The following is a 26484-nucleotide window of genomic DNA, read 5'->3' as shown; positions in this document are numbered from 1 at the left end:
TCTGAAATTGTATATAATAATTATCATTAGATTATTAATATATAAACAAAAATAAATTTAAGAAATATTACAATTTGAAAACAAATGCACCCGAACGTGAAGACAGCTGGAACTGCTTCATGCTAACTTTTAACATTGAAAATGCCATAGACATGCTAACGTGTTAGCGTCGCTCCCATTTTTAAGTTATAAAATACATCTATCAACTGTTTCAGAAGACCATAACAGGTCGGTTTAACATAGAAAAGGTAAATAATACTCACAGAAGTATGCTCTTTAGGGTTTTAGCGGGGGAAAATTAAGCGAAAGAAAGAAAGAATAAACGAAACAATAGGTTGAAGCATTGCTTCAATCTGCAAACCACTGCTTCGACTGGTTCAAAATCCATTCCTTTATCTTCATTGATCCATGTTTCTGATATAGCAATTATGTTAATTTTTTTTTTAAATTGACTTAAATATTGTTTAATGTTGTTAAAGTTTGCATACAGACTTCTGCTGTTGAAATGGATTATTGATAATTTGTTATCCATTTTAATGATCCGATTAAACTGTTCATCTGTATAATAGCAACAACTGTCATTAATATTTGAGAAGAAATTATTGTCCGGGTCTATATCGTGCTCCAAGTCCAGTACATTGTGGTCTGTGTATTTAAATGTTCTCAGTTCTACTTTTCCATGATCAGCAATCCTGTGAGTTATATCCTTCTTGTCTCCAGATGTAGATGATGTAGTAGATGAATAGGTTCCTCTGGTCTGTGTCATGGTGTTGTGATGTGTTTGTGTCCTCATACCTTATTGGTCGTATTTGTCCAGTTCCTTGATGTTCCTGATTACCATAACCTTCGCTTGTTCTGGTGTTCCGTTCAGTTTGATGAATGTTTTGCAGTTGGATGTCCATGTCTGTTGAATTTTTCCCTGCTTTTTTAAGAGACGAGCTTTCCTGGTGATGTCTGCGTTTCTTTTGGTCAGATGTTCATTGATGAATACGTTTGTTCCTTTGAGTTTCCGTCCCTGTTTTAACAATGCCATTTTATGTTTTCTGTTGACAAACCTCATTATAACTGCTCACTTGTCTTCATCCTCTCTCCTGGGCAGGGGGTGGCACGCTTCAATGTTATTACAGTCCATTTGAATACCTTTAGATTGCAGGAAGTCAGCCACCTGTTGTTCCACTGAGCTGGCCTCCCCTCCGCTGTCTTCTGACACCGCCCGTGCGTAGGATCGAGGTTTAATATGAATTCCTGTAATAATAACGTCGTTCATCCTTGTGTACTGTTCCAACTCTGCAACACGGTTCTCCAGGTGCACCAGACGCCGGTCTTTCTCGGCATTCTGGATCCGGAGAGCCTTCACTTCTTCCACCAGCTCCATAATGGATTTCTGCTGCATTTTAACAACAGAGATTTCCTCAGACAAAAAGTCCAGGGACTTCTTGATATCATCTCCCTCCTCCGCCGTCAGTGCCTTCTTCGGACCCATGGTCAGATAAATCCGCGCTGGCACCTCGGTAAAGCCGCGCCGGTGGATGTGCGCTGGCACCTCGAGCTTCCGGTGGATGTACGCTGAGGCGTCAGCGCACATCCACCGGCGCTGAAGCCAAGAGTAACGAGGCTGTTTGTTTTAAAAATGTAAGGAATAGAAAGTACAGATACTTGTGTGAAAATGTAATAAGTAGAAGTCAGAAGTAGGCAGAAAAATAAGTAATGGCGTAAAGTATAGATACCTAAAAAGTGTACTTAAGTACAGTAACGAAGTATTTGTACTTCGTTACTTGACACCTCTGCATCTGATGGGTAGTTTGCATATTGCATTATTCAATCTCCTGTCACAATATTGTTTTCATTCATGTTGTTGTTTCTTTGCCAACAGGGATTCATGATACTTTGCTTTCTCTTGTGATAAAAAATATGCATGATCCTGCATGTTTTTACCCCATAACTCCACAATATTCAATCATAGATAGTCCAAACTATACCTTTTTGGAATCATTATGATCGGACAAATAATGTGGTATAGTTTTCAACATGATTGGAGCATTTTAAAATTTTGATCTCTGTGTAATTCCTCATTGACTCTGGGATGACTGCACTACATTTTTTGGGTAGGCCATGGTACACTGAAGCTGGATTCTAAGTGTCATTTTGTCACTTTCAGTGACTGGCTTGTGGACTAATACACATTTTGTTGACACACTTTGAAAGCTTATTCAGTTCGCTTTACTAGCTTTGTCTGCTGCTGTAAAACAATAAAAAACAGTAATTTTTCTGTCACAAACTTCTGCCTGTTTCGTTTGACTTCAAGGTTCTTTCCTGTCATCATCACATTGTGCATCATCTCCATCACATGACAAAGAAAACGTAACTACGTACAATAAAAAACAGCAAGATACTTCACACCAACCTGTTTCCTGGTTGGTGTAGATGCGGTTGAACGAGCTAAAGGAAGTAACACTAACTAACAGCACGCTGAGAGTTTCGAAGAATAAGTGTTAGACCGTCCTGTGTTTGTGTACGGTGATAAACGTTTATACTCGCGTCTGTTTTTCCACTTTATCTGGCGTCAACTCTCGAAAACGTTGTACACTCTACGCATGCGCAGTCGGGCCACGAGCGTGAGAAGTGATTAATCTTGAGCATCCTGGTTAAAATAAAGTTTGTGAGAGCGAACAGGCTGAGGAAGTTTATCAGCGCGGCAGTCAGACCTGTTCGGAGCTGCGTGGTTGGCAATGAAGCTGAGCTGTGTGTTGGTTTGTGTGCTCCTCTTGTACGTGGAAAAGACCGCGGCGGACACACCGGCAAACTGTACCTATGAGGAGCTGCTCGGGACGTGGGTGTTCCAGGTGTCCAAAGGAGGCCACGACAAGACGGTCAACTGCTCCTCTGAAGGTGAGCCCCACGCGCTGCCCTGTCGCGTGACTTCAGCTGATCCAAATCTGAATTTAAAAAAATTGAATCGGAGTTATTTTTCAGCAGTAAGCGACTTTAATAATAATAATAAATGTAACGCAATGCTAAAATATCCTCGGTCTTATGAGCCTGTAATCAATGAAAGTGTGTAGAAAGAATGTGACCTTTTGACCCAGTCAACATTGCCCATCTTTCAACTTGTCCAAAATCTGTGTCCCAGTCATGCTCCCGGTGAATTTGAAGACCCTGGCAGTAATAGGAGTGGAGTTACAAATATATCTGCCTGTGACTTATTTTTCAGACACACACAGTCCATTAATTCCTGCCTCACTTGACATAAAGTGCTGGCTATCTCCAAACTTTCTCTGTCTGAACGAGTCAAAAACTGAATTCATCCTCTTTGGATCTTCCAGCCATGTAAATTCAGTTAAAAACATCACTTATTTTGGCTCTCAGCCCAACCACACTGTCAGGAATCTGGGTGTGATTTTTGACTCAGATTTAAAATTTAATAAACAAATTGACTCCGTGGTTAGAGCAAGCTTTTTCCAACTCAGACAGTTAGCTAAGGTCAAACCTTTACTAAACCGCAGACATTTTGAGAACACCGTCCATGCTTTTGTCAGTTCACATCTGGACTATTGTAATGCTCTATACACTGGACTTAGTCAACCCTCTCTTTACCGTCTGCAACTGGTGCAGAATGCGGCTGCTCGCAGTGCTTAATTTGTAAAGTGGGAGGTCCCGGAGCCAGAGGATGGGTGGCTCCGGTGCACAAAAAAAAGAAGGTGGGGGGGGCTTGCGAACAAACCCTTAAACTGGGTCCCGCAGAGGCGGAAGGACCGCTGAAAGCGGCCGTCATCCAGACGCAGCTCCTGCAGCAAATAATGATACTCTCTGTATTGGGAGCTTTTCACAACAACTCGCTCCGGCGCGTCCATCGCCACGCGATCCCCGCGAATTTGTAGCGTCATAATAAACGAAATCCACAAAGTAGCGCTATTTTTTACACTTATTATAGATGTTTTAAGGCTGTAAAACCCCTCACTACACACTTTTCTCAAACAGGCATTAACATTTTCTCACTTTCTTGTGTAAACACTTTTTTTCTTCTGTGCGAGAAAATTATAAACAGACACGCAGAACACAATGCGCGGCTCTCCCTTCACTCACTGCCTCCGGGGGTACGGATGCGGGACCTGCAAAGAATCCAAGTCCTCTCTTGGTGGTCACGGAGCTCTGCGGCTATGGTCAACATCCGGATCAAAACAGCGAGCGTAGCCTCTGGACCTGTTGCCAGATTTGGAGCACTTCCGCACAGCAGACAGGAGGGCGGCGGTGTGATTGGCAGTGAGAGCAATCGCGGTGATTTTTTTTTTTTTTTTTTAATATATTTTGTTAGTCAAGAGAGGTGGCAGATCACGGATCCAGTATAAATAGCTGGTGGAGCCAACGTCAGAGGTTCCGGAGCGCGCTGCGGCTTGCTCCCCCTCAAATTAAGCCCTGGCTGCTTGCCTCCTCACCAGCACTCACAAATAAGACCATATCACACCAGTTCTTTACTCCCTCCATTGGCTCCCGGTTCAGTTTCAAATACAATTTAAACTCTTGTTGTTCATCTTTAGTTCAATCCATGGCCTCGCACCGACTTACCTCAGTGACATTTTGACCCCTCACCAGCCTGGCAGAGCCTTGCACGCTTCAGATCAACACCTGCTGGTGGTTCCAAGGTCGAGGTATAGACAGTGGGGTGAGCGTGCCTTTGCTGTGGCAGGTCCTAGACTCTGGAACTCTCTTCCTCTGGAGTTACGCTCCATCTCATCCCTGCCCCTGTTCAAAGCCAGGCTGAAAACCTATTTGTTTCGATTGGCCTTTGACACATAGAGCTGTGACTCCCTGGAAATCGACAGCTGTAATATATTTTAGATGTACATGTTTTATCTTATGGTTATTTTTAACTGTGTGCAGCACTTTGATCAACTTTGGTTGTTGTAAAGCGCTTTAGAAATAAAACTTGAGTTATGCTGAGTACAGACGGACGGATGGATGCAAAGTAGTCCAGTAAAGTTATTCAATTTAAAGCTCCAACCCACCACTAACTGCAGAAAAAAAATCATGTGGGATTCTTCTCTGATATATCAGGATATTAAAATTACAGAACAATATAAGGGGTGGAAGGGCCCCAAATATGCTAATTTATGTTAATTTGGTGTGAACGTCAAAGGAACCAGTCAAACAACTGGAAATATCTTAAAAAGGATTGAAATGCTATCCAAATTTACCTGTAGTGTTAGAAATACTAGAAAGTGAAATTGTGTGCCCTTTTGGATAATTAGCTAATTGTGTAATAATAATTAAGATAACTAAGTATCCAGTTGTTTGACTGGTTCCTTTGATGTGTATGCCTAATTAACATAAATTAGCATATTTAGGGCCTTCCACCCTTACTTTTTGTTCTCTATTTTTAATGTTTATCCTCGGTACGGAGCCCGCCTAGCGACATGGTGGTTAATTTTTTGGCCCAGATTATTACATTCCCTCGCAATACTTACGTTCCCTTGCAATAGTTTTTGCGTTCCTTCGCAAAACCTAATATCATATTGTGTGTGTGTGCGCCCATATGCGTTCAGTCTCCCCCCCAACTGATTTCACTCACTGTGTGCGCTGATAGGCATGAGGTTTAATGTGATATTAGGTTATTGCGAGGGAACGCAAAATAATATTGCAAGGGAATGCAATAATCTGAGCCAAAATTAACCACCATGTCCCTAGGCGGGCTCTGTACCTGGGGATATCAGAGGAGAATCCTCTGGCTGGACTAAAGTCTTTACAATACCCAATGGCCATATTTTTTTTCTGAGATTGGTTTATTCAAGTCAGACCCATAAGTATTTGGATAGTAACATAATTTTTTTTGCAGTTTTACTTAAATGTACACCAGTGGTGTTAAAATGAAGCAGTCAGCATGTAGTGCAGGCCTGGACTTCATTTTCATTAGTTCTGAAGAAATACAAACAGTATGGCATATTGTAAGTCTGTCAGAAGTAGGCAGCTCTCAAAAATCAAATTACTGTGCAAGATGTTAGCTGATGAGTGAGGGACGCTAACAAGACACCCATGATAAATCTGAAGGCATTATAGGCTTCAGTGGCTGTGACTATGGAACACTACATAGTAAATAGATTTTCTTAAAAAGATGTATCACTGAAAATGCAGTGATTGTGTATAAAATGGCTGTAAATACTAAATGGTTAATGTGATACGAATGCATCTTGTTTGTTAATTTCTTCTCCACTGTGTATGATTATCCAAAATTCCAAAAATTGTGTTGCTGTCTGACTACTTATTTAGACCTTACTTGTGTGAAGCGCCTTGAGGCAACTCTGTTGTGATTTGGTGCTATATAAATGAAAATAAATTGGAAAAAAATTAAAATCTACTTATGGACCAACTGTAGCTCTTAGTGGATGGGTGCTGGAGTGACAGACATGAATATAATGATAGACCTGGATATATTGTGCAATCACATCAACCCCATGATAATACAGAACACTTGTTGGGCCATTTCTTTAATGCACCAAGGAAAACAAACACAATTGAAATAATACCAGATGTCTTAATTTTGAGGTCAGTAAACATTTGGATATACTGCAGCATTGCTGGGGCTGTGATTAGAGTCACAGATGGAGGTGGTCTGTGTTGCCATTCATTGTCCGCCCAATTCAAGTGGAAGTGAGTTAAAAAATACTTTTCTTACATGCGTGCGCATAACTGGTGTGTTAAAAATAAATGCTGTACAACAAAAAATGCAGAAGAAATTGCTTTTCCTACAAGCTACTGTCATTGCTTTCTTCTTGAGAAGAGCTTCCCACCATCCTTTCTGCTGCACAGGATTTATGTTTAGAATGCACGCGCACCTGCACACTAGTTATGTGGATGCCGATATAACTCATTATCAAGTAATTTTCACAATAACACATGGTATTCGTGGAAATGGTTAAACTGAACTCAGACTTTTTGTGCTCCTAACTTGTTTAAATCTTAATGTTAAAGCAGTCACAGTTTTTAAACATATAAAACTCTTTCAAAAAATAAATCTATGATTCATTGTTTTTAACCCAGATTTTAACTTTGAAGGAGCAGATTTGTAAATGAAAACAGTACAGGTTTGACATTTGCTCAAAGAAGCTAATTATTAAAGTGACCGTATAGTGCAAAACTAGCAATAGGGATATAATACTCTCACTGTCCACAAAGAGAAAAATACTGCGTTAATTGTAGGTCACTTCGCCGATCCCTACGCTAACATAATTGTATGCATTTTTTGGGTGGTTTTATCCAAACCGATATATTGGCTTCTTTCTTTATCTAGAGTTCATCTCTGAGCAAATGCCCCAAGATTGAGGAGGTTTGGGGTTCAGTGTGTCACTCGGGGACAAGTCCACACTGGGCTGATTTCATATAGTGGTGCCTCATGCACTATATATGCTTCTTTTCTTCCTCCTTTATTTGTATTTGTATGATCACCACCAAATTTTGTGGATTGTTGGTCTCATGATGATTTATTCCCTCTGGATTTGAATTACAACCTGTAAAATTTGTGCCCTTCACAGCTCATTTCCCAACGATGATAATCTCATTAGTTGAGGAGCAGCGGTTCATGTTGCACATGTGTAATTGGGGAATTAATGCCACAGTTTTTCAAATTAATTTGAAAACTTTATGCAGGTTAATAATTGTAAACAGTTTATTAAAAACTACCTGATGTGTTGTTTGTCTTTTTAGCCACAGGTGAGAGCGTGGTGACTGTGACCCTGGAAAAGCTTTCTGTAGCCACAGACGAGCTCGGGAACACCGGCTTCTTCACTCTTATCTACAACCAGGGCTTTGAAGTGGTCCTCAATGGGTACAAATGGTTTGCATTCTTCAAGGTAAATAACCCTCAGATGTCAAGCTGTGCAATATGAGTGACTTTTCTTGAACATGTTGCTGCAAAATTTCACTTCCTTTAAAAATACTGTCATACCAGATGGGTCAGGTTTGCATTTACTGAAAATGTGACCTGCAGGCTGGATTTAAAAACTGAAATGAAAACGTTCTGAGCAGGGTGATTTGGTGTGTGTGTTTTAATCTTCCTCTAATTAACCCTGCTTGACCATAGCTAGTTTTTATGTAATCTCGTTTTATCTCCTCTTTAGCAATGAGAAAGTGTTTAAGTTGATTTATGAGATAAGATGTGCTGCATGTGCTCTCAAAGTGGGTCACAGGTCTAAAGAAAACCCGTGTTCAGTGTCATCAAGTAAAAAGTCTAGTTCTTAATCAGTCAGGTAAATTTCCACTCAGATTGAAGATATTTGGAGACTTTGCGTCGAAAGACGAGGCTGAAATTTGTTTCCTGTTCAGAAGCTGACTCACCTTTTATAGACGGGAAAAAAGTCATGTGTCACTCACATGATGCTTCATAGAAGGAAGTATCACAGCCTGTGAAACTTATAAGTCTGTGGTCTAATTATACACGTCCACCTCAGCTTCCTCATGGTCTTAAGCTCTGTGATTTAGTTTACACTGCTGCACTGTGTTTCATATTATGAAATGACTGTTGCGTGTTTTGACCAACTGCTTAAATTTTACACCAACAGTATTCCAAGGAGGGCCAGAAGGTGACCAGCTATTGTGACCAGACCCTGCCAGGGTGGGTCCACGATGTTCTGGGAAACAATTGGGCCTGCTTTGTGGGGAAACGAGTGAAACCAGTACCAGGCCAAACTGAGTTCAAACCCTTCATTGATGACAGGTAACGTTAACAAGAACTGTAATAATTAGTTGATTATTAAGTTAGAAGGACTGCATTTTCCATCTCGCAGATGGTAAAGGCCCTTTAAAGTGATGCCTCACATTTACTTTGCCAGCTAAGGCCAGTACCCATTTTTCAGGGCTCTGAAAACTCCGCGGGATTCTGCGGATTTCATCATGGGGGGGGGGGGGGGGGGGGGGGTGTTAGTGTTGTACTCTTTAATCGTGATCATCACTGAGTTTTTAAAATGCTTATCGCAAAGCGTTCTCTTTTTTTATGACATCGTGTAAGTTTTATAAGTCTGCAGACACTGATCTGTGTGTTACAGATACAAATCAGTTTCCTCGGATCCGCGGAGTTTTGCGGAGGAAAAATGCCACTCAAAGCGTAGCTGTTATGACAGTTGTCGTAAAGCAGGACTGGCTGGTTGCTGCGGCGACGCTGTGTGGCTCCTGTGCAACACTTAAGCTAAACTTAGCATGTGGACATCCCAAATGTTTAGAGCTTTCAAGTTTTTAAAAGACGATTTGTGCAGCATGTTTGTGTCACGGACCGACGTCACACAGAGAGAAGATGGTGAGAAAGACTATTTGAAAAAGTCTTATAAGGACAAGAATCCGTCGCTGGCTTCATCAACACACCTGAAAGATAAAAGAAATGGGAAAAGTGAACTGTGCCCTATCAGGAAAACACGGTAAGAATTTTTCTCTCTGGAAAATAAATATTGTGCTGTTCAAACAGGATTTTAGACAAGATTATGTGACTTTTTTCACTAATCTAGACTTTCTTTCATTGTAAAAAAGACTGTGGCTTTGAATGGATTTAGGCTGCATGAATTTACACAAGAATATGTGACTTTTTACTATAAGGTATGTTATTGATATTTTACCATGATTTTCCAAATATTCTCCAAGCTTTAGCTGTGGTTTTTGAAATGCTGTAACAGTCTTTTCAGTCTTCACAAATTTCATGTAGTTTAATTGTTCTGAGTTAATGCATACTTTGGTTTACAATTAAAAGGGAAATCATTCCAGGTCCTACTTCCATGTTATATTCTGTTATTTCAACATCATCATTGACAAGTCAAATAAAAGGTTGAATATAGGATCATTTAAATATCCACCAATTTTGAGATTTGTTCTTCCAGGAGATGCTGAAAAAGTATCATTAGATAAAAATTTAATTCTGGGTTCCCACAGGGCCCTAGACCCCAGCCCCCTGCATATTTCCTCGGATTTCACAATTTTCATTTCACAGCCCTGATTTTTACAACCGATTGGACTGAGAAAACAAAAGCATCTTGTCCAAGGACATAGGCAGGAAACAAGTGGGATTCTCACACAGGTCTACATATTGGCAGGCTAACGTCTTATGCACTGAGCTACCTGCTCTACAAAGTGATGCACTGTCAGAAGTTGGCTACTATTTTGGCAATGAGTTAATCATTTTCAGTAAGTGGTAAGCTTCAATGGTCCAAATTGAGGTGTAATAGGAAGAACATCAAGTTGCAGTTCTTTAACTGGATGCTTGAGGCTGATTCCAGAAAGGAGCAGGTTTCCATAGAAGCCTATGTTAAAATATCCAATTGTAGTACAGAAATAAATATGTTTACAAGATGGTGCAAACCCCCCCCCCCCCCCCCCCAAAAAAAAAAAACTCTTTTGGTCTGTACAGCTAGTTTAACCCTTCATGAAAAGTGTGTGTGTGTGATTTCTTTTAAGATGTTTTAAGCGATACATTTGTGCATAGTTACAGGTGTAGCCACTTTGACAGCTAGTCTGTGCTACTGAGCAGCACTCACACATCCGGTAGCAGAGAGGCCGTTAGCGTGGGCTGCTAGCCGTTTCGAAGGACTGTGCCTGTTCTTTAGCATGTCATTACAACAACCTGTAATAAAATGGCTTGTTGTGCAGTTAATTGTCCTAACAGATCGTGTTAGACATCTGTGCTCCAGTATTTCCAATCAATGTAATTTTTCCTCCGCTTTAATTTTGTTTGCTAATGGCATTAGCACTTTTAGCAGCTATCAGTAGATTGATTGATTGATTCCAGTTTATCCACGATTTAGGAAATAAGAATGTCATAATTTTTAATGCCCACACCAGAGCCACACGTTATGAGAACCACTGCCCTTTCCCCCAAAATATAATTTAACTCTCAAACCAAGGTTAGCCTGTTAGGTTATCTTGTTTGGTTTCATTGTTGAAATCTGGATGAAAAACATAACAAATCAAGCATTTTTAAACTGTTTGAAACCTGTAACAGCGCCGTGTGGGTTTTAATTAATGATTGTCATTCACTCACAAAACCCCAAATCTGAGATATAGCCAGTACAGTTAATAAAACAAGTTACCTTGGTATGAAAAGTATTTGACAGATATTTCACCTGTCGCTCAGCAACTTTTATTCCTTACATCAGAGATGTGCTGATAGCGTTACGTTTTCTTGGTGCTATAAATACAAAAAGGTGGCATGTCTGGTGCTGTTAAAGTGTCCAAATGCACAGACATCCAAACCAGTTACTGCTCTGAAAAACACTTTTATTTACTGATCAAGGCTGTGGTGTCAAAGTGATTAATCTCAATTTAAAAATTGAGAAATTGTGTTCTAGGTGCTGTAAATACAGCTCCAATTCCAATGAAGTTGGGATGTTGTATGAAATGTAAATAAAAACAGAATAAAACAGAATGATTTGCAAATCCTCTTCAACCTATATTCAATTGAATACACCACAAAGACAAGATATTTAATGTTCAAACTGTTAGACTTTTTTGTTTTTGTGCAAATATTTGCTCATTTTGAAATGGATGCCTGCAACACATTTCAAAAAAGCTGGGACAGTGGCAACAAAAGACTGGGAAAGTTGATGAATGCTCAAAGAACACCTGTTTGGAACATTCCACAGGTGGACAGGTTAATTGGAAACAGGTGAGTGTCATGATTGGGTATAAAAGGAGCATCCCCAAAAGGCTGTTGTTCACAAGCAACGATGGCGAGGATCACCATTTTGTGAACAACTGTGTAAAGGCCAAAAACCAACATTGAATGCCCGTGGTCTTCGATCCCTCAGGTGGCACCGACATCATTGTGTAAAGCATAGGTGTCAAACTGATTCCAGAAAGGGCCAAGAGGGTGCAGGTTTTCTTCACGGATGAACTCTTCCCATCTGCTCAAAGTGATGTTTATCCGTGAAATCACCTGGTGGAGTTCGTGGTTACAAAGAAAACCTGCACCCTCTTGGCCCTTTCTGGAATCAGTTTGACACCTATGGTGTAAAGGATCTTACTGCGTGGGCTCAGGTACACTTCAGAAAACCATCCATTCATCCATTTTCTTCCGCTTTATCCGGAGTCGGGTCGCGGGGGCAGCAGCTCAAGCAAAGTCGCCCAGACCTCCCTATCCACACACACCTCCTCCGGGGGAACCCCAAAGCATTCCCAAACCAGCCGAGCGATGTAGTCCCTCCAGCGTGTGCTGGGTCTTCCCCGGGGCCTCCTCCCAATGGGACGTGCCCGGAACGCCTCTCCAGCGAGGCGTTTAGGGGGCAAGATGCCCGAGCCACCTCAACTGACTCCTTTCGACGTGGAGGAGCAGCGGCTCGACTCCGAGCTTCTCCCGAGTGACCGAGCTCCTCACCCTATCTCTAAGGGAGCGCCCAGCCACCCTGCGGAGGAAACTCATCTCGGCCGCTTGTACTCGCGATCTCGTTCTTTCGGTCATGAGCCAAATCTCATGACCATAGGTGAGGATCGGAATGTAGATCGGTAAATCGAGAGCTTTGCCCCCCCTACTCAAATCTCTCTTCACCACGACGGTCCGATACAGCGACCGCATCACTGCAGATGCTGCACCGATCCGTCTATCAATCTCACGCTCCATCCGTCCCTCACTCGTGAACAAGACCACCACCCCAGTCTGCCAATCCAGAGGCACTGTCCCCGATCACCACATGATGTTGCAGAGGCGTGTCAGCGAAGACAGTCCCACAACATCCAGAGACTTAAGGTACTCAGGGCAGATTTCATCCATCCCAGGAGCCTTGCCACCGAGGAGCTTTCTAACCACCTCGGTGACTTCGGCCTGGGTAATGGATGAGTCCGCTTCTGCTTCCTCTTCGGAAGACGTGACAATGGGATTGAGGAGGTCCTCGAAGTACTCCTTCCACCGCCCGACAACTTCCCCACTCAGGGTCAACAGCTCCCCACCCGCACCATAAACGGTGCTGGTGGAGAGCTGCTTCCACCTCCTGAGGCGTCGGACGGTTTGCCAGAATCTCTTCGAGGCTGACTAATAGTCCTCCTCCATGGCCTCCCCGAACTCCTCCCAGACCCGAGTTTTTGCCTCTGCGACCGCACAGGCTGCGGCACGCTTGGCCTGCCTGTACCTGTCAGCTGCCTATGGGGTCCCACCTACCAACAAAGATAAGTCGGACTCCTTCTTCAGCTTGACGGCATCCCTTACTTCACCACCACTGGGTTCAGGGATTGCCGCCTCAACAGGCACCAGAGACCTTGCGACCACAGCTACGAGCGGCCGCGTCAACAATGGAGGTGGAGAACATGGTTCACTCAGACTCCATGTCTCCAACCTCCCCTAGGATCTGGGAGAAGCTCTCCTGGAGGTGGGAGTTGAAGACCTCGCTGACAGAGGGTTCCGCCAGTCGCTCCCAGCAGACCCTCACGATACGTTTGTGCCTGCCAGGTCTGACCAGCTTCCTCCCCTCCCAGCGGATCCAGCTCACCACCAGGTGGTGATCGGTCGACAGCTCTGCCCCTCTCTTCACTCGAGTGTCCGAGACACATGGCCGAAGTTCAGATGATACGACTACAAAGTCGATCATCGACCTCCGGCTCAGGGTGTCCTGGTGCCACATGCACTTATGGACACCCTTGTGCTCAAACATGGTGTTCCTGATGGACAAACTGTGACTAGCACAGAAGTCCAACAAGTGAACACCACTCGGGTTTAGATCGGGGAGGCCGTGCTTCCCGATCACCCCCCTCCAGGTCTCACTGTCGCCGCCCACGTGGGCGTTGAAATCACCCAGGAGAACAATGGAGTCCCCAGTTGGAGCGCTATCTAGTACCCCTCTGAGGGACTCCAGGAAGGTCGGGTACTCTGCACTGCCACTCGGCCCGTAGGCCGAGACAACGGTGAGAGACCTGTCCCCGACCCAAAGGCGTAGGGACGCGACTCTCTCGTTCACCGGAGTGAACTCCAACACATGGCGACTGAGCTGGGGAGCAATAAACAAAGCGGCCTCTGCTCTCCGCCTCTCCCCGTGGGCAACGCCAGAAAAATGAAGCGTCCAGCCCCTCTCCAGGAGTTGGGTACCGGAGCCCAAGCTGTGCGTGGAGGTGAGCCAGACTATCTCTAGTCGGTATCTCTCAACCTCCCGCACAAGCTCAGGCTCCTTACCCCCTAGCGAGGTGACATTCCACGTCCCAACAGCCGGGGCTGTGAGCATGGGCCGGGCCACACGCCCTCGACCGCCACCCAATCCTCTCTGCACCCGACCCCCATGGCCCCCTCTGCAGGTGGTGAATCCACAGGAGGGCGGGCCCACGTCGCTCTTTCGGGCTGAGCCCGGCCAGGCCCCATGGGCTAAACCCCGACCACCAGGCGCTCGCGCGCGGGCCCCAATCCCAGGCCTGGCTCCAAGGTGGGACCTCGGCTCTGCCATACCGGGCGACATCTCGGTCCTTGATTTTTTTTTTTTTTTTTTACTGGTCATGGAGGTTCTGAACTGCCATTAGTCTGACCCGTCACCTAGGACCTGTTTGCCTTGGGAGACCCTACAGGGAGCACAAAGCCCCCGACAACATAGCTCCTAGGATCATCCGGGTACGCGAACTCCCCCACCACGATAAGGTGGCAGCTAGAGGGGGACAAGTACATATAAAAATGCAAGTTAAAACTCTACCATGCAAAGCGAAAGCCATTCATCAACAACATCCAGAAACGCCGTCGCCTTCTCTGGGCCCGAGCTCATTTTAAATGGACAGACGCAAAGTGGAAAAGTGTGCTGTGGTCTGATGAGTCCACATTTCAGATTGTTTTTGGAAATCATGGACATCATGTCCTCTGGACAAAAGAGGAAAAAGACCACCCATATTGTTAACAGCGCAAAGTTCAAAAGCCAGCATCTGTGATGGTATGGGGGTGTGTTAGTGCCCAAGACATGGGCAACTTGCACATCTGTGATGGCACCGTCAATGCTGAAAGGTACATCCAGGTTTTGGAGCAACAGTTGCTGCCATCCAAGCAACGTCTTTTTCAGGGACGTCCCTGCTTATTTCAGCAAGACAATGCCAAGCCACATTCTGCACATGTTACTACAGTGTGGCTTCATAGTAAAAGAGTGCGGGTACTAGACTGGCCTGCCTGCAGTCCAGAACTGTCGCTCATTGAGAATGTGTGGCCCATTATGAAGCACAAAATACGACAACAGAGACCCCGGACTGTTGAACAACTGAAGTCGTACATCAAGCAAGAATGGGAAAGAATTCCACCTACAAAGCTTCAACAATTAATGTCCTCAGTTCCCAAACACTTACTGAGTGTTGCTAGAAGGAAAGGTGATGTAACACAGTGGTAAACATACCACTGTCCCAGCTTTTTTGAAATGTGTTGCAGGCATCCATTTCAAAATGAGCAAATATTTGCACTAGGGATGTGAATCGTACAACAACTCACGAATCAATTCGATTCCGATTCTTGGGGTGACGATTCGATTCAGAATCGATTTTCGATTCAAAGAGCTCTGAGAAATGGTTATATTACTTAAAAATGTTTATGTTCAAGAAAATGCCGCTTTACAAGGTAGAGAAGCTTGAATCTTCTACTGGACTGGGTTGCTTGACGTGAGGACGTTTCGCTTCAAATCACAGAAGCTTCCTCAGCTAAAAAGACAGAAGTCAGACTACCAGAGCAAGAATTTTAGCTGAGGAAGCTTCTGTGATTTGAAGCGAAACGTCCTCATGTCAAGCAACCCAGTCCAGTAGAAGATTCAAGCTTCTCTACTATGGAAACCACCTGGACAACTGAGAGCCTACACAGAAATATTGCGACCGCTTTACAAGGTTAATCAAGTGATTCTAGATGTAAATTTACTTATCTGCTTTGCTCGTTCAGAGTTGGCTGGCAGTTTATTGATGCGCTGGTCAGTAGTCGGCAGAGACGGCTGTTCCCCTCTTTTAGCTCCAGGTCATGGCGTAGCATGTGGGCTTGCGGATTTGAAGTGTTTCCGAAGTACTTGACTTTCATTTTGCAGATTTTGCACACTGGATAAGTCATGTCAAGCTCCTTCTTACGCAGCAAATAATAAAATGCAAAATGCGCCCAAACATTTGCCTTCAGCAAAGATGGTGCTGGCTGAATTAGCACTTTGCTCGCCATGCTAAGCTGCAGCTCACAAATGTTTGAAGCACGCTGGACCCTCCCCTCGCGGGATGCTATAGTACGGAAGCCGTTGCCTGACAAACAGTACACGCCGCGAGAAAATGTTTAAAAAGCTTCCCAGGTCCAGGTTCAAACAATGGGGTGACCGTTCTTTTGCAGTAGCAGGTCCTAAGTTGTGGAATGCATTACCTCCTGAACTGAGGTCCATTAATAGTTTGCCTCTGTTTTAAGCTAAGTTAAAAATGTACTTGTTCAGGGCAGCTTTTTGCACATAATTGTTTTGACATTTTTTTTTTGTCTATTTTTATTCTGTTTGGATGCTCTTATTATGCTTTTATGTGTGTTTTTTGTACTGTTAGTTGGTTCTATTGGAAATCACTTTGGTTCAGTGAAAACTGTTGTAAAGTGCTATAGAAATAAAACTTGATTGATTGAAAACTTGAAAAAATGCTTTTTAAAAATTGATTCTTGGACATTTTGGATCGATTCAGAATTGTAATAAATAAGAATCGCGATTCGGATGTGAATAGATTTTTTTTTTTTTTTTTCTGGCACCCCTAATTTGCACAAAAATAAGTAACGCTTGATGGTTGTTATGAAAACGTGTTTATCAGCCAGTATTAGATGTCTTCAAGGCGTTGTCTGTACTAAATCAGTTGCTGTGAAATTAGGCATTTGGTTATAATGAGCATCACAGCATGAGCATGTGTCGTCAAGCTTTACATCTAGTTCTTCCCGTTCTGCTAGTCTACATGGATAAAATCACGCTGCCAGTCATGAGTGAATGAATCTTTACAGTGTTTGTGTAGATTATTTTAAGTGGAATGATCTGACACACACACAGAAAGGGAACTTGTCTTTTAGGGTTTTTATCAGCACAAAAGCCGCAGGTAGTTATAGTCTGCGCTCCCAGGATCTGCTGTTGCTGTCTGTTCCTAGGGTCAGAACAGAACGGGGAAAGAAGGCTTTTAAATTCGACGCGCCCTTCACCTGGAACAACTTACAAAATGACCTGAAACTTCAGCAGCTGGTCTCTAAATACTTTTAAAGCACTGCTACAAGACTCGGAGGCTGAAACATCAGTCTGTAGATGCTTGGACAGATGATCACATGATGCTTATTTTTAACAACATGTTTCATGAGTATCAATGTTTGTTTTGTCCCATTTGTCTATTTTGTTTGTTTTAACTTTGTCTCTTTTGCTGCCTGTCTTGGCCAGGACTCTCTTGGAAAAGAGATTTTCAATCTCAATGAGCTTTTCCTGGTTAAATAAAGGTTTGAGTCATGATGCTGAATTATGATAAAAGTGCAAAATAATGAAAAACCAACAACCACAAATGTGCAGAACAGGTAGTGAACTATGACAGGAGGCTATCTGTTTGTATAATCTCTTTAGAGAGAGTGTTGTTGCTCACTGTTGTCATTCTGGGTTTTACATGTCTGCACTTTGTTGTTTATGTATTTTTTTTTAACCCTCCGAGTTAGACTCCCTTAGTGTCTTTACCAGCTTTCATATCATAAACTATCATTGTAAAGCTCTTTGAGCATCTGCATCAGATGGAAAAGTGCTAGAGAGAAATTTACCATTTTCTAAACTGTGGTGTAGACCTGATCTACCTGTGTGCTTCCAGGTTAGCATTGTTTCCTTGTGGTTTCTTTGTCATTCTTTCTTGTAAAATGATGGCACATTAGATGTGGTATCTCCTCCTCCTTCACAGGCTCCTCCAGTGGCCGTACAAGCACAACATGGACTTCATAGATTCCATCAACAGGGTCCAAAGCTCATGGAAAGCCGCTCCTTACCCACAACATGAGCAGTACACTCTTAAAGAGCTGCAGTACCGAGCTGGTGGCCCCGCCTCTCGCGTCCCCATGTGAGTGATATTGACATGTATTAAGACAGGACGTATGTGAAACTGCTTTGACAGATTGACTCCAGAACAACAATGAAACCTCTACAGATGACGCAGTAAAATAATATAATGATGGTCTGTATCTCTAATTGCTGATGAGTAAACGGCACCAAATATATTTTGGACTGTACCATTATTTATGAAGTAGATGTGCTGGGGAATACTCTGCAATGGGGAGTGATAGGATACTGACAGAAAAGGGAGCACATTCTATAAACTCTGAATTTGGGGGGTTTTGTACATACATGTGAGGACCAGTGAACCTCATATTTTGGGCTACATTCACATCTTTTAACATGCATAATGATCATTACCTAAAATACAAAACAGGCATATTAAGTATGTTGCTTGTGAAGCCTTGTTTGTAATTGCAGGGTTCTGGTGACCATGAAGGCCGTTGTTGCTCATTGTAGCAAATCATTGATAAAACTGCAGATTTTCAACACATACACGCAAAAAATTAGAATGGCAAACATTCAGACACATTTATTGCACAATGTTTGCTCAGACTTTCATACAAGTTAAAACATTTTGTGTATAATAGCAGTTTTTCTATCAAATTTGTTTCCAAAATGTTTTTTCTGTGCCCAGTCTCCCATTGTGTGTGGCTTGTGACAGAACACTGTCCTGACAGTGGTAATGAGATAAGTGATACTTTACTGTTCCTCCAGGCGTGTTCGTCCTGCACATATGAAAGCTGAAGTAGGTATGCAGATGACTGCTCTACCCGAGCAGTGGGATTGGAGAGATGTCGGAGGTGTAAACTACGTCAGTCCTGTCCGAAATCAAGGTAGCAGCTTATCAGTATTGCTGGAACCATGAAACACTTTCTTTGAGTATGTCGATGCTGTGTCAGCAAAATGTGCAGTCTTCAGGAAACACTGACCTCATGTACTACAGACTGTGTGTGTATATATACTGGACAAGCCCTATGTGACATCACCCGTAGGTTTTCCGCAGAGCTGGTTAGAAGCTCTAATAGCTTCAGCTCCAAATGTCCCCATATTGACAGTGCCAGACTGCATGTAATTCCCGGCGAATAAATAAATGGCTAAAGTGGTGGAGTGTGGAAAACACCGGCGTGGCATAGGAAGTAAGAAAGAAAGAAGGTATGACCAGCATATTGTCCCGGTAACACCTGTACCATCAGTGGACTTAATGTTACCAGGTTATTGATGCCTGCTAATTAGTGCTGAAAAGGCCAGGTGCTTGTGGGTGAGTGGTTAGGGTGCATGCCGCCAGGTTTGAATCCCAGCCTTGGTGACGGTTGCTGCATGTATGTCCACATATTTGATTCCCCCTGTTTCCCGTCTGTCTCACTGTCCTGTAATGGAGATTATGAATTCGACTTACTGCTGCACAGCTGTCGGTCAGTGCAACCATGCCCGTAATTATTCATAACTTTATTGCCTAAAGAATGTCTGAAACTGATCAGTTATGGGGAGGAAGGGGCCCTTTGAGGAACTGCAGTGTTTCACACTTTGGCATTTGCTTTATTTTTCATCATGAGAGGTTGTGGCTTGAAGAAAATCTTTGAAAAACTTAGAAGGCTGATCACATACAGATACTGTATTTTGCAGAGTGTGTGTATGTGTGTGTGTATCTATCTATCCATCTATATATATCTATATAGATATATATATATATATCTATAATGCATCTGCAGTGATGCGGTCGCTGTATCGGACCGTCGTGGTGAAGAGAGAGCTGAGTAGGGGGCAAAGCTCTCGATTTACCAATCGATCTACGTTCCGATCCTCACCTATGGTCATGAGATTTGGCTCATGACCAAAAGAACGAGATTGCGAGTACAAGCGGCCGAGATGAGTTTCCTCCGCAGGGTGGCTGGGCGCTCCCTTAGAGATAGGGTGAGGAGCTCGGAGTTGAGCCGCTGCTCCTCCACGTCGAAAGGAGTCAGTCGAGGTGGCTCGGGCATCTTTTCCGAATGCCCCCTGGACGCATCACTGGAGAGGTGTTCTGGGCACATCCCATTGGGAGGAGGCCCCGGGGAAGACCCAGGACATGCTGGAGGGACTACATCTCTCAGCTGGCTTGGGAACGCCTTGGGGTTCCGCTGGGGGAGGTGTGTGTGGATCGGGAGGTCTGGGCAGCTTTGCTTGAGCTGCTGCCCCCGCGACCCGACTCCGGATAAAGTGGAAGAAAATGGATGTGTGTGTGTATATATATATGTATGTATATATATATATATATATATATATATATATATATATATATATATATATATATATATATATATATATATATATATATATATATATATATATATATAATATAATATAAACGCAACACTTTTGGTTTTGCTCCCATTTTGTATGAGATGAACTCAAAGATCTAAAACTTTTTCCACATACACAATATCACCATTTCCCTCAAATATTGTTCACAAACCAGTCTAAATCTGTGATAGTGAGCATTTCTCCTTTGCTGAAATAATCCATCCCACCTCACAGGTGAGCCATATCAAGATGCTGATTAGACACCATGATTAGTGCACAGGTGTGCCTTAGACTGCCCACAATAAAAGGCCACTCTGAAAGGTGCAGTTTTGTTTTATTGGGGGGATACCAGTCAGTATCTGGTGTGACCACCATTTGCCTCATGCAGTGCAACACATCTCCTTCGCATAGAGTTGATCAGGTTGTCAATTGTGGCCTGTGGAATGTTGGTCCACTCTTCTTCAGTGGCTGTGCGAAGTTGCTTGATATTGGCAGGAACTGGTACACGCTGTCGTATACGCCGGTCTAGAGCTTCCCAAACATGCTCAATGGGTGACATGTCCGGTGAGTATGCCGGCCATGCAAGAACTGGGACATTTTCAGCTTCCAAGAATTGTGTACAGATCCTTGCAACATGGGGCCGTGCATTATCCTGTTGCAACATGAAGTGATGTTCTTGGATGTATGGCACAACAATGGGCCTCGGGATCTCATCACGGTATCTCTGTGCATTCAAAATGCCATCAATAAAATGCACCTGTGTTCTTCGTCCATAACAGACGCCTGCCCATACCATAACCCCACCGCCACCATGGGCCACTCGATCCACAACATTGACATCAGAAAACTGCTCACCCACACGATGCCACACACGCTGTCTGCCATCTGCCCTGAACAGTGTGAACCGGGATTCATCCGTGAAGAGAACACCTCTCCAACGTGCCAAACGCCAGCGAATGTGAGCATTTGCCCACTCAAGTCGGTTACGACGACGAACTTGAGTCAGGTCGAGACCCCGATGAGGACGACGAGCATGCAGATGAGCTTCTCTGAGATGGTTTCTGACAGTTTGTGCAGAAATTCTTTGGTTATGCAAACCAATTGTTTCAGCAGCTGTCTGAGTGGCTGGTCTCAGGTGATCTTGGAGGTGAACATGCTGGATGTGGAGGTCCTGGGCTGGTGTGGTTACACGTGGTCTGCGGTTGTGAGGCTGGTTGGATGTACTGCCAAATTCTCTGAAACGCCTTTGGAAAGGGTTTATGGTAGAGAAATGAACATTCAATACATGAGCAACAGCTCTGGTTGACATTCCTGCTGTCAGCATGCCAATTGCACGCTCCCTCAAATCTTGCGACATCTGTGGCATTGTGCTGTGTGATAAAACTGCACCTTTCAGAGTGGCCTTTTATTGTGGGCAGTCTAAGGCACACCTGTGCACTAATCATGGTGTCTAATCAGCATCTTGGTATGGCACACCTGTGAGGTGGGATGGATTATTTCAGCAAAGGAGAAATGCTCACTATCACAGGTTTAGACTGGTTTGTGAACAATATTTGAGGGAAATGGTGATATTGTGTATGTGGAAAAAGTTTTAGATCTTTGAGTTCATCTCATACAAAATGGGAGCAAAACCAAAAGTCTTGCGTTTATATTTTTGTTGAGTGTGTGTGTGTGTATGTGTGTGTGTGTGTATGTATATATGTATATATGTGTATATATATGTATGTATATATGTGTATATATATGTATGTATATGTATGTGTATATATATGTATGTATATGTATGTGTATGTATGTATATATAAACTAGTTTGGGAGGTCCTGTGACTTGTACTCCGATGAGACTTGTATACTGAAAAATCACACATTTGTTATTAATGATGAAAATTGGAATTACCATTTATAAGGGACCTTTCAAGGAATAAAAGCACTAAAATCAACTCTAATAATAAAAAATAAATTCCAACAATAAAAAGTGCTCTGGAACAATGCACAAAAATTCCAAATTGAAGTGCTGATAATACAAAAGTTGTTTGCGACTTAAAGAGGCTTTTTTTTTTTTTTTTTTTTTTTAACAGATGTGACTTCGTAGGAAAACACAGTAGATCTCGCAGCTTGTTGTCTCAACTTAATCTCTAGATTAAGACAAAGTAACAAGTGAAAACACTTGATTGTTTTCTTCTTTAGTATTCAAGGTTGGATGTTTATCTTCAGAAAAACCATATATTTTCACATGCAAGCATAACTTTAGCCTGTTCTAATTGTACTATATATGCAGTGCTTAATTTGAGGGGGAGCAAGCTGGAGCGCGCTCCGGAACCTCTGATGTTGGCTCCGCCAGCTATTTATCCCTTTATCTACGGCAATGGCGCCCACACCATATTTTCCATATGTATCAAAGTGCATTGTTAAGCTAACACCAAGGGCTTTCCAATGATATATGGTGTATTACGATAAACGTAAGCCTGTGATGTCATAACGCAGAGGAAAAACACAGAAGTTTCACACTAGTGCGCTGCTGATTCTCATTACCGTAAGTTCTCATGTAAGCCCTCACTCTGAAAAATTTCAACACTGACAGCAAGCCAAGAACCCGTGCTTTCCAACAGTATGCTATATGTTGCATATATTACGGTAAAGTGCGTTCGGTGACTTTTGAAACAAGGGAAAAGTATGAAAAAGAGCGCAAAAGTGACAGCAAAGTACAGAGACAGACAGCAAACATAAATGTAGTCATTTTTGAGGAAAAGGCAGGGTGTTAGTGTCATTTGTGAAGGTGCGTGTTTGTGTGGGTGTGCTTTTTATTTTAAGTGTGGCGCATAGCATTGTTCGCAAGCCCCCCCACCCTTCTTGTTTTTCTGCACCGGAGCCACCCATCCTCTGCGCTCCGGGACCTCCCACTTTACAAATTAAACACTGTATATATGTGAAATCAAAGCATGAAATTTGAAAAAATATCTAGATTTTCAGTACTTAATATTAGTCATCTTCTTAAAACTTGGCTGTTTGATATATTGCTTGATTTATACAACCACGATAATGAAACTGTTGAAACGCAGACACTCTAAAAGTGTTCCTAGGAGCACAAAGTACTACCTGTGCACTTCAGCAGCTGTCAGGCTAGGCAGGCTGCTCAATAGCAGCTCACCATGCAGTTACTTAGCTTCTCTTTTGGCAAATGGCAGTCCATTTTGTGCACCCGTCCAGTGTCTGTGCAGCCTCTTCTGTGAATGGATAGATTGTGTGGGCCGAGTAACTGGAGTGTCTGAAAGCCTCTCTGCGTGGCTGGCTGTGTGCATCTGCAGAGAGCTAAAAATGTTTCACAATACCCACTACAGTGTCCTCATGCTCCCACTCCAGAAGCAGGTGGACTCTTTTGTACATTGCATTTCACTAATCAAAAAGATGGAGTTTATTTTCGGATAACTTGGAGTGTTTCTTGATAGAAATGGGAGGTGTAGTGAAAATGATGTATGTAATTTTATACTGTACTGATACACTGGTGGTTTTATTGGGGGGGGGGCTAATCCAGTTAATGAGGAGCACAACGTAAGTAAGTTTGGACATTTTGTGTTATCCTCTGGATTTTGCATGGACTGTCAAATTTATAGTGTTTTTAGATTTTGCATTTAAGTACATGTTGACTTTCTGATCAATCAATGAAATATCAGACATATGCGTTTTAGCTACAGGTGAACAATTAATCGAATAATTTGTAATTTATCACCAGCTGTTTTAGTAATCGTTTTGAGTCCTCTTTTTAAAAAATGCCCGGATTCATTGATGTCAGCTTCTTAAATGCTCCTTTGTCAGAGGGAGTTTTTCCTTACCACTGCTGCTGTGGAGGTTAGAACATACTTGTGTGATGCACCTTGAGGCAACTCTGTTGTGATTTGGTGCTATATAAATGAAAATAAATTGAAATGTGAACATTTTGGTTTCTGGTTTGTTTACTCCTCCTTGACAGTAAAAAAAAAACCAAAAAAAAAAAACCTTTGGGCTATAGACAAAATGAGACATTCAAGGAAGTCATCTTGGGCTTCAGCAACACTGATTATTATTACTATTTTTTTTTTTTTTTTTTTACAATTTTCTGACATTTTGTGAATAAACAACTAATAAATTAATCCAGAAAATAATAAACAGATTACTTGATAATGCAAATAATTATTAGTTGCTTGCTCTATGAAATATTGTAAAAAATGTATTTATTACAGCCCTAGTTATAATGTTGATGTTAAAAAATTTATTTCAGTTATTAAACAGTCACTAGCATGTTGCCCATGGGGATCCACGGGCTCTAGATTGGGCAGTGTTTATAAAATAGGTAGCTGACATTTTTCAAGGGTGGTAATAAATTGTGCAAAGCTTGTATAATGACTTGGAATGGTGTGCGAGTCCAGAATGTTTTTAGAACCTTAGACCTGGACAGTTTTTAGAAGAACTCAACCCTTTTGTTTCCTGTTAATTACATATTTTTTTTTATGTTAATTTACTGTCTTAATACATTTATAAATTGTTTAGGCTCTTGTTATCATAGACACGCTATTATTTTTATTTTTACTTCTGTTTTGTCATTTCATTTTTAAATGGACCACAGTGGAAATAAGTGTTTTCACTTTCGTGTGCTATCCTTGTATTTTTAACGTATTTACAATATTATGTACTTACATTGAACTTGCGAAAGAAAATCACATGCACTCACGCTTTTAATATAAAGATGATTTACCGCCTCCTGCTGGAATGGTGTGTTGGTTCAGAATGTAATTAGCAGTGTTAGCTAATGTCTGTAATTTCTCCAGAAATATTAGTCCGATCAACATTACGTTTTCGAAGCGTTCATCCTTGACCCAGAATACACAAGTATGCCAAACGGAAAATGTCTGCTCTCCCCAGTTTGTCAGTGATCAAACTTATACACACACACAGATAGCTTTTTGTCTTTTCCACATACAGGTGCTTCTATTTTTAGACTTGCACAAACAGGTACCGGCAACATGATACTTAACTCACTCATGGTAACTGCAACATGACAATTAACTAAACTGACTAAACCAATTGAACTACAAAAACACAACAAATCAGTAACACTAACAACACTGTTAAACTAACATGAACCACGATAACATTTAAAACCCCAAACTCCCATGGTGCATTGCAACACAGCGTCCAATGTTTACAGGTTAGCTAAAATTGCTAATTTCTCCAATCAGCTTTCTGTTTTCACAGTGTTCATCCTTGACCCAAAATACATAAGCATACCAAATGGCAAATGTCAGAGCTCAGCGGTTTCTCCATGATCAAAACCAAAATCTGAATCTGTCTAATCTTACCTGGACAATGGTTTACCGAGTAGTGGGCCTTTTCCTCTTATGTACACTGCTCTGTCACCTGTTGACCCGTCTCTCGGTGAAGGGGGAGCCACTGCAGTACTCGAGGCAATTCCTTCTTCTCCACAGTAATACCAAACTTGGTTCTGTGGATCCAGACGCGTCTTTCCCCCAGGAGATCCTCCGCCCGCTTGCATCCTTGCTTTCACAGAGACGTGGCTCAAAAAGCATGACTCCCAGGCAGACTTGGACATTGAGTGCTTTGGAACACCTTTATGTCTTGGCAGAGACCCCACTGTGACCGGCAAGTCACTTGGTGGGGGGCTATGTTTGTACATTAATAAGCGCTGGTGCAAAACCGCAATCATTCAAGAGTCCTTATGCACATCAGACATAGAACTGCTAACCGTATCATTACGTCCCTTTTATCTGCCAAGGGAATTCCCTCAGATTTTTGTATCTGTGGTTTATATACACCCCAAAGCGAATGCAGATATAGCCACACAGATGCTAACAAAGTCTGTGCGGTGAACCCAGGGGCTTGCACCAGATGCTCCTATTCTTTTAATGGGGGATTTTAACCATTGTAAACCGGGGAAAGCACTTGGACACTTTTTTCAATATGTCACTTGCCCGACTCGACATTCCAAATGTATTGATCTTTGCTTTGTAACCGTGAAAGGAGCGTATAAATTGCTTTTGAGGGCTCCCATCGGTTCGTCTGATCACAACACTGTTTACCTTGTTCCGACGTACAAAACTGTCCTGAGGGGGAACAAGCCGGAGCAAAGATTGGTTCCGGCCTGGTCGGAAGACTCGATGCTGGCGCTGCAGGAATGCTTCGCATGCACTGACTGGGATGTGTTTATAATTACTTGCACGGATTTAAACGAATTAAC

At 42.6% G+C, this 26484-nt stretch overlaps 1 protein-coding gene and 1 long non-coding RNA gene across 2 annotated transcripts in view; one reads left to right on the top strand and one right to left on the bottom strand.

Annotated features, from left to right (window-relative positions):
* Positions 1–1941: 1941 nt before the first annotated feature.
* On the bottom strand, positions 1942–10360 carry LOC117508096. The gene is made up of 2 exons (XR_004559982.1): positions 10331–10360; positions 1942–2076 (listed from the first exon to the last, which is right to left on the bottom strand). It is a non-coding gene; the product is annotated as an uncharacterized LOC117508096 (long non-coding RNA).
* Positions 2659–26484, top strand: part of ctsc (cathepsin C) — a 36794-nt gene continuing 12968 nt past the window's right edge. Inside the window, exons 1-5 of the mRNA XM_034167748.1 lie at positions 2659–2889; positions 7696–7841; positions 8550–8704; positions 17824–17979; positions 18690–18808. Of these exons, the coding sequence (XP_034023639.1) occupies positions 2730–2889; positions 7696–7841; positions 8550–8704; positions 17824–17979; positions 18690–18808 (736 nt within the window). The 5' untranslated portion in view covers positions 2659–2729. The remainder of the gene's footprint in view (positions 2890–7695; positions 7842–8549; positions 8705–17823; positions 17980–18689; positions 18809–26484) is intronic.

This window comes from Thalassophryne amazonica, chromosome 4, assembly GCF_902500255.1.
Source record: "Thalassophryne amazonica chromosome 4, fThaAma1.1, whole genome shotgun sequence".
NCBI lineage: Eukaryota > Metazoa > Chordata > Actinopteri > Batrachoidiformes > Batrachoididae > Thalassophryne > Thalassophryne amazonica.
This window is presented reverse-complemented; position numbering and strand designations above follow the sequence as displayed.